Here is a 15,831-nt window from a genome sequence, read left to right as displayed (position 1 = left end):
AAACTCTTATTATTGTACTCAGGAATTCAAAGGTGGTGGAACAGAACATGAAATTAAAAAGATATATGAACGATAAACTATAACTTACAGTGTATTACTATTTCACCTTCTATTAATAACCTTTCCTTCTATCATGTGAAACATAATAAAGATAATAAATGCTAATTGCTGCATGAAAAATGTCATAACACTTAAGACTAAGGTTGGAAGGTTGTAAATGTGATAATCCAGAGAATAGATGAGAAGCAAGGGGTTATTTTGTTAATGTCTTTTAGTAGAACAACTGTATAATTGGGAGAGATCACAGACAAACATTTGGAGTGAACTTCATCAGGTTACTTGTTTTGATGACATTTAAGAGACAGTTATCAGCTGTAATAGTGGCCACTATGTAATTCACAGCTGTTGTTATACTGGTTACAAGAACCACTCGGAGCTATATAATGACACTGGAGACAGCAATGAGATCTTCCACCTACAGGACGGCAGGCTACCTCTAATGACATCCTTTCATTTGCTAATTGTACAGAACATATTGCAATGAAAATGTAAACAGTTCTTGTTCTATCCAGAAGAGGGCAGTGTTGTACAATGACAGTGACCAGTGGAGCTGAATTTAATTTTTTTAACTTAAAATTTTGTGGCAAGTATTTTTGTTTAAAAGTTGTCAAAACCTGTGTTTTTGTGGGCTTCAGCCATTTTGTAGAATGTGCACAATTTTTTTAATTCAATTTTTTGTAAAAAACATTCCTGAAAAAAAATTCTTTTTGACCAGTTTTATGACCCAATTCACTGGAATTTTTAAATATTGCAGAGACGCCAGATATTTTCCAGTACACATCTGTGTAAAAATTACACATTGGACAGACCTGCATAAGTGACTTTGGTCTAATATATTTAGAAAAGGTTTATATGGCGTTCTCTTGTGGATGTTGATCTTATTGCTTCCATTAAAAATATTCCAGATCAAATACCATATGGATATAGATTGAAATCCACGGGAATCTCCTTATTGGTTCAACTGGCATTAGATTAAGTATGTTCCCATGCAGTAGTTTATGAGATGTGAACCCTACTGAACAGACATAAGATATTAATTTAGTGTTCAAGATCATGAAATAAGAAACACATCTTGGTTCCAGTCATACTTGTAAAACTGTGCTTGATGGGCATGTCTGAAACCGGTATAAATTCTGTAAACTAGGAGGAGTTGAGTAGTACTTGGTACACATAGTTAAATATTTTGCAAGACTTACTTTTTCATCATTCATCTGCATGATCTTTGTATCTCTCATTTCATAGTCTTCTCTTTTTATATCCATTTGTTTTATTAAAGATATTAATTCTTTCTCTGTAACCTATTCATAACTTTCACCAACCTTTGCTTGCATAAAGTATAAGGTTGTTTACCTTTTGTGGTGTTTTTAATTTTTTTGTCTCCCTTTGCATCTTGTTCCTCTGACATTTCCCACTTATTGAAATTTATGAACCCGATATGTATCTTCTAAATTCTTGTGCGTTGAGGTCAAGGTTATATATACACAGGAATTCAAAGGTGGTGCAAGGTAACAGGAGATAATAAATCCTTACCTTCGATTTTTGAACTTCTCTTTTTTCACAGAACCATCAATCACTAAAATAACAAACTGTGATAATTAGTGCTTACCACTTGGTGCCAAAAAGTTATAGTCAAAGATCTGTCCAAGCTTAATGGTCTATTAAGCTACTACGGCTAAAGCACGTCAGGTTCTATAGCTGACAGCACACTGCAGATGTGATGTGACATCACACATTAGCACATTTGATTCCCCAGCCTGAATGACCACCACCTATTTCCACCTGATGGTAGCACTGAACATAGACTTGATCCAGTTCAGTGAATCATTTAAAGCTTTGCTGAGAAGAAAAACAAAATTTGCCAATTTCTTTGCGAGACTCCTACAAAATACTACCATTTGGTGCATCTGGAAGTAGTATTTGACATAGCCTATAGTACATTTCATATCCATAATCCTGCCCTGTGCGTAATAAATGTAAATCTTTGAAAGCTAATGACCACCTACCTGTATTACTGTAATGCACTACTGCATTGCATTTATGTTTTGCCTGATGTAAATTTTCACCACTTGTCTGCAGGTTTCTTTTGCCTTTCATTTCCATCACATCCTTCTCCATGCCTTTCCATTTCACATCTATATGTGTCCTTTGTTCTTATTTTAATCTCGTTAACTTTCTACTTCTGTAACCTAATTTATAAGTGATACCCCTCAAACATGGCTTTTAAAAAATAGGAAGGTTTCTCTCATTCCATGTTTCTTGTTTCTAATTCTCCTGTCTTCCTTTGCATGCCATTCCCCTGACACTTACCACTTAATGAAGTCCCTGAGCCAGGTATGTGACATGACTTCTGAATTTTTTGTTAGTCTGTAGGGATAATGTTCATAGAAATTCCAGTGTAGCACAAGAAACCAGTAGATAATAGATATGTCAAAGATAAATTATAACTTGCATGATTTTTTAATTTTTACTCCTATAACCTCCTCTCATTTATTAAAGTGTAATAAGAATAATGGTAACACACATAATTGTTGCATGGAAAATTACTACATTTTGAGAAAAATGTATGCTTTCAGAAAAGAGTAACTCAGCAAAATGAGTTAAACTCTGCCATGTGATATGTAAATGAATACCTCCCACATCCATGGGAGCTCCATTTCATACCATAAAGTGGAGGTTTGCTCATTGATTGCATAAAGGGAGTCAAAAGACTTGGATTTTGTACTACCATTATGCCTAGTAAGTAATGGAGTGCTTAAAAGATAACCACATTTCAAGGGCAAAACCCTGCTCCCAGATCTGCATCAGCAATCAACTTGTTTGAATATTCAGAATACTGAAACTGAGATCAATGCAGATCCAAAGAAAGGTCTCCCTTTCTTCCACCCCTTATTAAAAGATGTGTTTATACATCTACATTGCAAATGGATGTGAATAGCAACATGTGTATAGATGTACCTCCAAACTGAATCAAGGCATAGTGATGACAGTCACAGAACCAGGAAAAAATATAAAGACTTTTCTGAAGTCATCAGAATGCTGGTGGTGGACCATTGCAGATAATTAAGCAGGTTTCCAAATGTTCATAGAGCAAATAAATGAAAGCTATTGTTGGAAAATGACAGGTGCAATATTTCTTTGGGACTAGTTCAAGTCCTGGCTATGTCTGTGTGCATATTTAAAATCAAGGAAAACCTTTGTAAATTGTGTCTCTCAATTCCTGTTAGTGTCCATAATGATCACTTTTGCAAGCATTACACTTGTTACCATGAACCTGCATGTCTGTTTCACCTGACAGAACCTTTTCACTCACCCTCCCACATCCTCCCATTATTTACCCCTTTAAATGTGATTAATTTTCTTTACTTTTGATTTACCTCTTAATCTTCTCTTTGCCCAAAGCCATTTAAGTTGCTGGTCAAATAACTGGTTTCTTGTTCTCATTCTCTTGTTCTCTATTGCATCTTGTTCCATGACACTTCACACCTGATGAAGTTCATGAGCCAGGTATGTGACATGACTTCTGAATTCCTCTTTGTAGTTCCAAAGTGAGTGTATGTGTCTGAACAAGAATCTTGGGTTAGTAGGAGAGAAAGAACAAGAGAAACAAATATTAACCGCAAATGGTCACTTGTCAACTTATTTCCTTTAATCTCCATGCTTTACTACTATATTAACTTTAATCTTTAACTCCCAACAGCTTCTCCAGACAGCTTTTGTTCCTCACTTTTTTGCATGGATGATTTTACTTTCTTTCACAGAATCCTTGATCTCTTTCCGAGGCTCCAAAGTATTTAAATATGTGTTCTGTTTTTTTCTATTTTCCTGTTTCCTATCACTGCTTGCACCATGACACTTTCAGGAGAAGGCCACGAAGAAGGTATGTGATGTGTCTAAAGCATCTCGTTCATTCCATTTCTCTTTCAGTACTGGGAAAGCCATGTTAAAATGCTGAAGTCGTACAAGATCAGGAGTGAGGTTGGATGTAGGTTCTTTCTGAATGGTTTTGGATGGACAATGAGAAACTTCAAAAAGGTTTTATGGGTTCAAACCATATGCAAAGCATCTTGCAAATTCTAGTTTGAAAACTGACCTAAATTTGCAAAAGTGACCAGATGTTTTGGTGAGCCAGACTGAGATAGCTGAAAGAGGCCTAGTTCTCTGAGGATAGGCTAGGAGCACTTTGGGAAAAGTAAACTCCTTTAAGTTTTTTCTGTGGGGCTCCCAAAAATTACAACACCAAAACTTCTTGCTACATTTGGAAATGTAGGTTTCTACATCCTGATTTAAACACATTACTTCAAGCACTGGTGGATTCAAGATTAATTTATTGGGGGCTGGTATTGATTTGAGATGGATATACTAGAGTACTTGGTGGGTCCTTTAGTGTGTTGGAAAATGTCTGGCACCAGACTTTGTAGAAAGACTTCTAAAATACTCTGTAGCCTTTGAAAGAAAGGAGGAGATTTTAAAGTTTGAGACTCAGAAGTATGTATTTAGCTCTAAAGACTGTAGGTGATTTTTCTCAGGCTAGAGTGTGTTATCTACCAGGATTGTAATTCACAACACATAGTGATCCATTTTGATTAGCATCAACCATATATATGATGCTGTAGTGTCTTGAAGGGCATCCTAAACATGGTTGAAATGGATTTGTCTCTCAGAAAAAGAAGTGATGGATGAACAGTGTGATATGATGTATGGAAGGGTGTTTACATGAGTGGAAAAGAATAGAGGTTATAAAGAATCCTGCCAAGGCTAAGAATCATGCTATAAAGACTAATCCACACAATGGCAAAGAATGTTAGATTTTTTTTACCCTCTAAAATACATTACTTTTATATTTGGAACAGTAGCTGGTTCTAGATAGTGCTTCAAGGACTGATAATGTTTTTAGACTGGGGAATAACAGTAGGGAAGTTCAGAATTGTTCTGGAAATAATTTCAAATTTCAGTTGACTTCCTTCTGTGTAAAAAGTGCATGGCAAAATGCTTTTGTCTGTGGAGTATGGCACGCTCCTTCCGTTGCAGTGTTGGAACAAAGCCAATGATCATGGGTAATAGACATTCTGTGGAGAAGAAGTACTGTCCAACATGTAGATCCATGTTTCTGTTCTTGTCTCTGTTTACCCTGCTATGTATAGGATTACTAATTTTCTCCCCAACAAAATAAGACTGTCCCACTGTAAGGTAGAAACTCCTAAAGCTTTCACTGAAATCCAGATGCTTGGCAGTGGCTTGACATGCTTTATGATACTTGAAGCTGTACTTTTCTAGCTTATAGGAGGCTAGAATTTTATATGCTAATGACTATTATATTGTGCAATTTAAATTAAGGTCTGGCAAGTCCAGCTATTGACCTAAATTCCCCAGGTTAATTTGTTCCATATTTATGAATCTTGGTGAAATGTTCCATCAAGAAGACTCAGGGGTCTTTTACCAACTTGATGAGTGATAGATTTTTCCTTTCTTACTGGCCTCCTAAAATCTGGATATTCTTACTGGAAAACAGAAAATAAAACCAAAAACAAACAAACAAAACCTTCATACACCAACTCCTGCATAAACCAAGCCAGATCAACAATCCTCCCCCAGCGCTAATGTATGTTCATAAAACAACCACCAAAAAACAACGTTCTTTTCCTTTGACTGTATTTGTTCACCTTTTGTGTTTGCTCTCTAACAATATTAAAATGATTACCATTTCTGGCAGGAGGTTGTGTGGTAACAGCAATTTTTGAAGCAAATAGGAAAGAATGTTTTGGAAAGCCAGTTTTGAACTTTCAAATATAGCTCTCATCACTGGACACCAGATATAAAGGAGGAACAGCAACAATGTTATATGGCTTACCTTCTGTCAAAACTCACTAACACATCATGAATTTCAGATATCCAGTCTGAATGCCAATATTTTGAATCCTCACAATAAAGATAATATATACTAGGAATTATTCATGGACTACCCTGCAAATAATTTAGGATAATAAGTGCATTAAAGAAAATTGTAAGCTCCCTGCCAACAATTTGCAAGTAGAAAATTGAGCTCACTTTACAAAACAAATCATTTGCTAGTTTTTACTGTTTCTTCTTTTCATCTGCTCCAGTTTAATCTTTTAATTTCTGTCCAGAAGGATGATCATAATGCCTCCTGTGAACTATGTCTTCAGAAGACAATCAGTGAGACTCATGCTTCTTTTGCATATGTCACCCTTTGCTGTTCAAAAATAGACATTCAGTTTCCTATTTTTTCAAATTTTAGCCAACACCAATATCTGTACTGGAGATGTGAACTTTGCAGTGAGGTAGAATCTATAGCAATATGTAGTTTGCCATGACTTCTTACTTCATCAGACAGGCAGAGGAGCAGAAAGGAAATACTTCTCTCCCATGAGCCATGTATTTCTTTTGACTATACCAAAGTAAACCTGGAGTGGCTTCACTGAGTAATGGTGAAATATAGTCCCAGAAGAGTAACCAAGAACAATCAATATTACTAGGTGACATTACCCTTGGTCTCATCTTGACTTCAATGCAGTAAAATATAGTGAATTTGTCTTCCTTCCCGCACTCAAGCTCTTGCTTTATGTCTCTAATGTTCCTTGAGCTTTCTGGCGCTCACTTTCCTTTTGCATGTATGTGTTGCCATTTAAGAAGAGATTCCTGCAGAAGAGCAAGAGGTTATGTATGAAGAAGGTAAGACTCCCCTCTCTTCCCCTCCCCTCCCTTTTTTGTTTCTCATCATTGAATCTGAGAAGAGACATGCTTTATGGAATGCTTTTGAGTCTCAGCATTGCTGCTTTGTGGCGCTGTTGTTCTGTTCAGGTCTATTAAATATGAGTCAGTGTCTCTTGTCTTCCACTATAGGATTCTTGTCTGAATCTCTGACTGTCACTTTTCTGTGGCTTCAGCCTAATGGGAAAGGAATACTTTGGCTTTCCTAGTGAGAGGGTGGAAGGGTCCCACTTGTTAGTTGTAAAATCACTTCCTTGTAGGGTGCAGTTAGTGGGCATAGTGGTGTAGTATGTTAGACAGATAAAGAAAAAGCTAACAGTGGCATCAGTTTAACCAGCAACACATTGACTCTACAAGAATTCCCTGGGATGAATGGAAAGGAGATTTGTTTTTCTGATAACTTGATGCACTTTCACAGGTTTGGAGGTATACATTTGGGACAAATCCTCAGTTGGTATAAACTGGCATTGTTTTAATGAAATCAGTGGAACCACATTGATTTATATCAGTTGAGGAGTTGGCCTTTCCAACTTCACAGAGCTATGGTTGGCCTTTCCAACGGTATCAGAGCTATGGTTCAGAGCTGCATTCAGTTCTGCTGAAGAGTCTCACAGTTTAATAGGGCTCATATGAGCATGTTATTCCAATATTCAATAGTTACAACCTAGTCAGGAGAAACAATTGCTGTTATAATTATTTCACTAATTGTCTACTTTATTGTGAATTATAGCTAGTACTTCTCCACGGGTCTGGGAGTTACAACACAACTTTGCCATTCCATTAGCCCTAATGCATAAATGATACATGTCCTGGGCTTCCTTTAGGTCAGGGTGGCCAACCCGCAGTTCAGGTTGTGTATGGCACACAGCAGATCAGGGAACAAAACAGCAAACAGAACAACAGATCAGGCAGGGAGCAAAGGGAAGGGAGTGGAAAGTAGAGCAACAGATCAAGCAGGGGATTGGAACTGGAGTGGTGCTTGAGGAGGGTGTTAGCCTTACCTTGTGACATGCCTGCCAAAAAAGGTTGCCTCCCAATGCTTTGGGTTATTTCTTGTCACGCATTTAAGCCTTTGAATCTCCTCTTCTTTCTGCTTTTTTATATAGAAATAGAGATAGATAGTTACCCGGAGAGTTCATGTCCCAAGAATAGGGGGGAGGGAAGGAGGAGCTGGGGCATTAACTCTTTAGGAAAACAGCACTGATTGCATATTGACTTCGTATACTTTCTTTCTTTTGCTTATGTTCTTCAACCTACAGCTGGAGAAGAAGGAGAATACTATGATGGTAGTTTGGTGTTGTTTTGGGATGTCAAGAGCATTTTTCTCTAACCCCTTCCTTTTCTTTTCTATCTGCTTCTATTCCTCACTCGATTTTTAAACTCAGGAACTGGGCCAAAACATCACTTCTACAAAGAATCCTTTACTGTGCATATCCAGTCACTCTTTGGGAACTGACTGTTATACCTGGAGCGCTTGCTCACATATTTCATCATAAGGACAATAAGCAATGGGAGAACCTAGTACTCTACGATGTTTCACTCTAGAACCCTGCTCATCATTCTAGTTGGGAGCTAGAAAAAAATCCTCATATTTATTTGATCACTAAAGCCTTCAGTCTAAAAAACACATAAGGATATGCTTAACTTTAAGCATGTGTTTAAATCCCATGCATACTACATTTTTTTCCTTAAAGCCTTTTTCCAACCCTCAATATCAGTATTTCTCACATCATTGGGCACATCTACATGTCACACTACATTGCCATAGTGACATGCTATGTCACTGTAGCGACCATGTGGGTTAGCATGTGATGAGCAGCTGCCTTGCTGTAGTGGTGCTAAGGTGGCCGTCATAGAGGACAGTCTGTTTGTTCTCTGTCCTCTATTGATACAAAACTGGACGTCTTTATGTCCTCTATTTTTCTCTTGAAGAATGCTCTTACTAAGTGTTCACATTTTTCTCTTGAAGAGAAAAATAGACGACATACAGGTATCTGGTTTCGTATCAATAGAGGACAATGTAGCAGAAAACTGGAATGTCCTCTATGATGGCCACCCTAAGTAGTACGCTCTCCTGTTATAACCCGCCGCTAGGGCAAAGCAGCAGCTAAAAATAACTATGCGCTGTGTGTACGGCACAGTATGGACGGTTACTGCACCATGCTTTAGTACTGTCCCAAGGGAAGTACTAAAGCACAGGGCAGTAACAATGTCACTGTAGGGCAACGTGTAGATGCACCCATTAAATACAAAAGACTAAGTTCTCTTCTGGTGTAAAAGGACTCAGTTCTACTGACTGCAGTAGAATTTTTCCATTCTTGTGAGCAGAAAATTTGCGACAACCCCATGCTGCTCCTGTGTCTCCCCCCCCCCCCAAAAAACAAACAAAAAAACAAACTAAAGCAAAAAAACTAGGGGCCTGATCTGCGGAAGAAAAGTGTAAATCTTCAGGACTCAATTAATTTCAATGTAGTCTGAAAGGAAGCCCTGCCATTTTATTGCCTTTTGACTCAGCCCCTGTTGAACACTTCCTAATGGATCAGGTTCTAAAGAAAGAGCTCAAGGTTCTTCCAACATTTGTTAAAATTAACTGACTTTTTTCTAGGGGTTTTTGTTGTTGTTGTTTTGTTTTGGGTCTTTTTATTGTTGTTGTTTTTTGGGGTTATTTTTTTCCCTTGTTCACTTTTCAGGTTTTTTCTTATTTTAGGAAAAAAAACCTTTTGAGGACTTTTCTGAGCCCCTCATATGAGTTTCACTTCAGGATGTGATTTCTCTTTCTTACTTTCTCAACTTTTAATAGCATACTGATTTTCAAAGCGTTAATATGAATTAGAAATGTTACTTCTCTGATACAAAATGAAGAGTGGCTGGAGAGATCTAAATCAATTAAAGGCAGTTTAGAGGGATTCTCATAGATGGGAGGGCACAGCATGAGTACATTGTAGATGTTAAAAAATGAACAGAGGTACCTTTATGATGTGCTATAGCCTCCTGAGCTAAGCCATTGTGACTACCAGGTACTCCTGGGATATATGTGTAATTAGAGCTTCACTGACCTTGGATTTCAAGTGGTTCTTGGCAGAGCTGCCTTCTTTTGGCAGTGTTACAATGGGGATTTTGCTGCAGATTCATGGTTCATGGGAAGAATGAGCAGAATATGAGTCAAAATCCACCATGCCCATCAAGAGGAGGAATTTGCAATGGCAATTCCTGAGTGTTCACAAATTTTGGCCCAGTTCCTTGAAAGAGAGAGCATCTTAAGAAAAATTCCCAGCCTCGTGGCTGATTTCAAGGCATACAGTATATGAATACCATTTTTATGAAAACTGTTATCTCTTTTTCACCCATTTTCTGGTCTCCAAGAGGTGCAATAAATATCATTACTATATTTTTTTTATTTTTTGAATAGCCAGTTAACTTTTATTTTGGAACTGTTTGTTCCTTGCATTATTTTTGAAGCACCAGGTTGGTGGAAACAGAAGTCAAAGTTTAAGATGTGGTTGGATTTACCTAACTGACAGACAGGTCTGAAGCCTTAAAACCAAAGGCAATAATAATAATAATAATAATAATAATAAACAAAGCCAAAAGTCAATCATTCCACAACTATTTTTTCTCTCTCTTAAGTAACATGCACTAATGTATCACTTTAGTTACACTGGAATGTCTTGGTAATTTCCTTGGGGCTCCATGGGGGAAGGGAATTCTGTGTGTTTTCAAATAACATCCCTAGCAAACTGGTTGCAGTGATTTCCCCTCCTCCCTTTCTCCCAATTAAACAGAAAAATCGATCAGTAAAAAAAAAAAAAAGCTCACAGTCTATTGGCCAAAAAAACCCACAAAAAAGTTAGTCGTAGTTGGAACAATAAAGACAACAGGCAAAACTAATGCTGCCTTCACCATGCCTGACCTGTGGTTTATTTTTATATGTGCTGTTATGGGAATACAGTAAAATTTAGCTTGTTTCTCTCCCCCACCTTGCCTGATTATTTACCATTGTTATTTATGTTATTGTGGTGTCTAGAGGCCTCAACTGAGATCAGGAACCCACTGTACTAGTCACTGTATGCACAGTTTATAAGAAATAATCCTCCTCCCAAAGTGTTTATAATCCAGGAAGATTGCAGAGACAAGAGTGAAAGGAAAAAATTGTTATTCTCTGACCTGCTTCTTATGTGACTCCTACATTTCTCAGCATAAATTGCTCAATCTCATCCCTCTATTATCCAAAATCATGGCAAATGATGTTTCCCTCAGGCATTTTTCACTACCAGTTCTAAGCATTTTTCCCTTTATGAGAAACTGGATATTTAATTTCATTTCATTCTACTCTGTTCCATCCATCTCGTATGCCTCCAAAACCAGCAAGGTCCACATATCCCATTTCAAAGGAATTATCTTTTGGAATGTCTCAGTGTATAATTATCTGGGGACCTCAAAGGCCCTCAGAAGGAAAAAAAAATGTATCATCATGGGTAAGTGGGTGGTTGGACTGATCTCTGAGCTTTCCAAATTAGGCTCTTTTCATAATGGACTCAATAGGTTGTGAGCTTTTTACTTCTAACCCATCTTCCCACCAAACAAACAGAAAGAGAGAGCATTGTCTGGCAGAATTCAGATGAATTCCTGAAAGTTCAAACGTAGCATATGGTTAGAAAAGTCAGCCTTGGGTCCCTCTAAGATTACTCTAGGATAAAACATGTGGGCTTGATTCTCTTTCACTTGCAAAACTAACCCCACTGATGCTGTTGACATTACAGTGGGCCAAAAAAAAAATGAACAGACTGGAGAATCAGAAATAAATGTGTGTACAAATATTGCTGTAAAGAACAAAGTAATAAATTGATGCAGCAAGATGTCCATGACTCTAAAAAACCCAAAAAACAAAAAAACAAAAAACAAAAAAACCCAGGTCTGACTATCTATCTTTTGAGATGGTTTGCACTTCGCATCAAGCAGCCTGTCCTCTCCTGGAGAGACAAGTGCTGTTCCCATTCATGTGGATGGGAATTTTGCATGCAGGTCAGCCTGGGAATAAAACCCCTAAGAGAGGATGGTCTTTCCAGGCTGGGTGGTGGGTACCCGGAATATATGAAGGAAAGTGAGATCTTGAAATACAGAGTCCACTTAGGGCTGTCTGGGAATGATTGAACTTGGGGAAGATTTATCATAAAGCTATGTATGAGACATTTTACTAGAAACCAGGCCAACCTGGTTCTCACTTACACCAATGTAAATCCAGAATAACTCCGCTAATGGTAGTGGAGTTACTTTGGATATACCTCAGCATAAAAAAGATGAGACACTGACCCTAAAAAGGGAGTGTTCTCCTTTACCTTCCAGGTTTGCCATCCTCCTTAGAGATTTGGTCTCCAAGGTCTGAGAAGTAGAATTCCTCACATAAATGAGCCATTGCTTTCCAGATGCTATGTTGGCACTTTTACACAATCTCTTGTTTCTTTTCATTTTCAGTCAAATGCTGTTGTGAGAGTAAAATCAGATTCACTCCCATACCAAAGCGAAGTGTTTATCTCATTTGGATGTGTTGGCTTAAGCCAGTTTCTCCGGGATGTTTCTCCTAACATTTTTAGTTTCCCTGTTTCTCTGATTTAGTAAACTGCCTCTATTATCTCTTGTTCTAATTATTGTCTTTCTTTTCCCTCCCTCTCTCTCCTTGTTTTTACAGAGGAAAAACCCAGAATAAAGTAAGTGTTCATTCACCGGGAACCTGTAAAACACCACTATAAATGTTCTTGCCACTCATGGGCATTCTGCCAGAGAAATGGTCACCAGTATTTCTGAATAGCCTTCTCCCGCCCGCCATTCATGCAGATCCCAGTATTCCTCTGCCCTTCCCTACAATGTCTCCTTGTGTCAAACCATACTGTATCTAGTTTCAGACCAAGGAGTAAAGACCAGGCCCTGAACAGTGTACCTGGGTTAGAGCCAGTGTTGATTCAGTCAAAAGCTCTCCAGAGCTGAATGTACCTCTCTTGCATATAGCATTTCATGTTGGGTGAAGCTAAGGTTGTACTCTCTCCTCATTTCCCCTGAAACTACACAGAAACAGAAGCAGAGGGTACAGAGGATAGAAATACAGCTGCTGTGCAGTATGCTCTCTCCTAGCATCTCTTCGCTGTTTGAGGGAGTTGTCAGTGGCAGGTGAAAGAAGGGTAGCTGCTATCTTGACATGTCCTGGGCTCTGAAGGGATTAACCAGTTTCTCCTATGAGCCAGTGCCCTAGCTCTCTGCTGGGTCAGCTTCCCAGAGTATGCAGCACTCTGCTCAAACGTGCACCCTTATACAGAACTTTACAAGGGAATGATATCATTGATATTTGGGATGGAAAAAGTCTATGAGGTTATCTCCCATCCCATATCTCTTCTATGGGAGAGGCAGCAGGTGGCTAACATTTTTGGTAAGAGTGCCACAAATTAGCCTTGCACCCTCCTTGCTCTATCTGCTTCTCTACTTTCTGCTCCCTGCCCTATCTGCCACTGTGCTCCCTGCCTGATCTATTGTGTGCCACACAGAGGCTGCTTATGCCACTTGGCCAACCTGTACCATGAGACACTTTTAGAAGAGTTTCCAGCCCAGTGATAGTTTCAATTATACATTTCCCTTATGCATTCCCCTTAACATTTTTCCCTGCCATCACCCCCACCCCCTCCTTTGGCCACTCCATGAGGAACAACATTCTGGAAGTGTTCTGCATTCTCTGAGGTGTCTTTTTTTTCTTTTTTTTCCCTAACCCCCGTAGGCTGACTGCTCCTAAAATCCCAGAAGGAGAGAAGGTAGACTTTGATGTAAGTATTCCTGGTAATGGTCCATTGCACTCGCATGACTCTGTGGGTCACTGCTGACCCTTGTGAAAGTGTACTGCAGTGTCACCAAGGGCAAAGGACTGATCCTTTGCAACCTGTTTTCTGTAACAGAAATAGCTGCAGGCCACATTCCTAAGACACCTATTTATGTATTCTGTTAGCCAGACTACCATACATAGGTCTTGCTACAGCTTTTTAATTTTTGTTTTCCCACTGTGTCTTTGAAACAAATATCTGAAGGAAAGGAAATATTTGAAAGGAATAAGTGATTTAAAGCCTTCAGATCTCTGCAATGGCAGACCTGCTCTTTATCAAGCTCTTGATCTTGGTGAACTACCAGTATTCCTCATGTTCTCAAGAGCAAGCTAGATGCTTTTTCAATCATTTCCTACTCCTGTCTTTTTGCCTAGGGTGTCTGTTCCCTATAACTCATAAATGATGAAGATTACAGTTTTAGGTTTATAAGTGGTCTAGAACGGGCTTCTGTGATATCAGAAACTGCACGTGAGGCATATTAAGCAATTATGTTCTGCTGTAGCCAGCAATAGGCTGCACACAGGAGGCTTAAGTTAAAACGAAAAAAAAAATCAGCTCCTCAGAAATCCATCAACAAGCAAAAAAGAGACCTAAAGAAGCAGGAAACTTGGGGGGACATTTTTCCAGATGTGCAAACACCTGCAATGAAGCCATGCAAATGAAGCGGGATGCAGCAAGTAGGTTTCTGAGGAATATTTCTCAGGGGAGCAACATCCAAGCAGCCAGCCAAACAAGGAACCAACTATGGTTTTGTTAGTAATAACAAAGAAAGAAAGAAAGAAAGAAAGAAAACAATGTTTGTGATGGAAATGGACATGTTTATGGTAGAAGAAATCATGTGATCTCTTGAGGTCAAGTTATGTCCATCTTATTTACAAGTAAACAAGCTTTCTGTTTATTTTGACGCACCTTGACTATCTATTCGAAACTGGGAATATTTAGAGAAATGTAATGGGGCAAAGAAAAGACTGCATGGTTCACAGAACATGGGGAAAAATGGGAAAATATGATTCTTGCTCTGTTACTGACTAAACCCCTTATAACTGCTATTTCTGTGGCCCTGAGTCAGCACTCATTGAAATCCATGCAAAGGCTCCCATTGATTTTGGTGAGTGATAAGTGACACTATCTGTGCTTTGGTTTTCTTGCTTGTCAGATAAAAAAATTAACACTTTACCATTTTAGTACCAGGTGCCAAGATGCTTGAAGGGAAGGAGCTGTATCAGTAGTAGATTTTTGTTATAATCATATAATCTTTTCTGTTCTTTCAGGACATCCAAAAGAAGAGGCAGAACAAAGACCTGATTGAACTGCAGGCCTTGATTGACAATCACTTTGAGGCTCGGAAGAAGGAAGAGGAAGAGCTACTTGCCCTGAAGGACAGAATTGTAAGTCTTTATGGCACCATCATCAAGGAAACCTGCTTCAGGATGTTGTTGTGCATATAGCTACTTCAGAGACTCAGAGCCAAATGTGAAACTTTATAGATTGAATTTCTTCTTCTGTCCAGAAAGTGAAGAGAGGTTGGCTGAGGAAAGGGGTCCTTCCCAGTATGACTAGTATGTATTTTGGGCTGGTGTAGACTGACATGTGATGAGTCAAATTCCAGAACATCTGGCGGGGGTGTGCTTATTATTGGCAGTGCAGCTCAGTGTACAGTAGAAGAGATGAAATCAAACATGGGTTATATCCTAAAACTAAATGAACACGATGGATTGTTTTTGGTGTTTTCTCCTTAGAGATGTGTTTATTTTACACTACATACAGTTCAGTACAGTTCATTCCCACAGGCACTTACTGCTCTGTTATGTCCAGGGTGAGGTTGTTGCAGAACAAGACTGAAGTGTATGGGTAAAGTTATGTGGTGGTTCAGAACTGGAGTAGCAAGGGTTTTGGCTGGCTGGGGATGAGGCAAAAGGGCAAATGGGAGAGTGTGGAGTTAAGCAGGTCAGGACTACAGTCACTCAACAGAATTGTGTGAAACTCATAGCTAGGATGGTTGGGTTTGTTCTAGGACTAAGTGAGATGCATTGACATTGTGTATAAGTCTTGGACAGTGCCATGAGAACTGTTATCACTGGCTAGTCCCTGTATAACATCTGGTCCTAAGGAGGAATGTTGCTTCTTCACTTGTGAGAGTTCTGTAAAATATATTCCCTTACACACAAGTATTAGCAGCAGG

At 38.7% G+C, this 15,831-nt stretch overlaps 1 protein-coding gene across 38 annotated transcripts in view; it reads left to right on the top strand.

The window, feature by feature from the left end:
• The window catches only part of TNNT3 (troponin T3, fast skeletal type), a 46,494-nt gene that overhangs the window by 19,740 nt on the left and 10,923 nt on the right, over positions 1–15,831 (top strand). For 6 of the 38 annotated variants that reach the window (XM_025215482.1, XM_025215484.1, XM_025215486.1 and 3 more), the window contains 6 exons: positions 2,380–2,391; positions 3,553–3,564; positions 3,920–3,937; positions 12,476–12,494; positions 13,550–13,595; positions 14,921–15,037. In XM_025215482.1, the coding sequence (XP_025071267.1) occupies positions 2,380–2,391; positions 3,553–3,564; positions 3,920–3,937; positions 12,476–12,494; positions 13,550–13,595; positions 14,921–15,037 (224 nt within the window). The remainder of the gene's footprint in view (positions 1–2,379; positions 2,392–3,552; positions 3,565–3,919; positions 3,938–12,475; positions 12,495–13,549; positions 13,596–14,920; positions 15,038–15,831) is intronic. The other 32 variants (XM_025215510.1, XM_025215485.1, XM_025215500.1 and 29 more) reach the window with 7 other exon arrangements.

The sequence above is a fragment of the Alligator sinensis genome, unplaced genomic scaffold, assembly GCF_000455745.1.
Source record: "Alligator sinensis unplaced genomic scaffold, ASM45574v1 scaffold1299_1, whole genome shotgun sequence".
NCBI lineage: Eukaryota > Metazoa > Chordata > Crocodylia > Alligatoridae > Alligator > Alligator sinensis.
The sequence above is the reverse complement of the archived record's forward strand: the minus strand, read 5'-3'. Positions and strand labels throughout refer to the sequence as shown.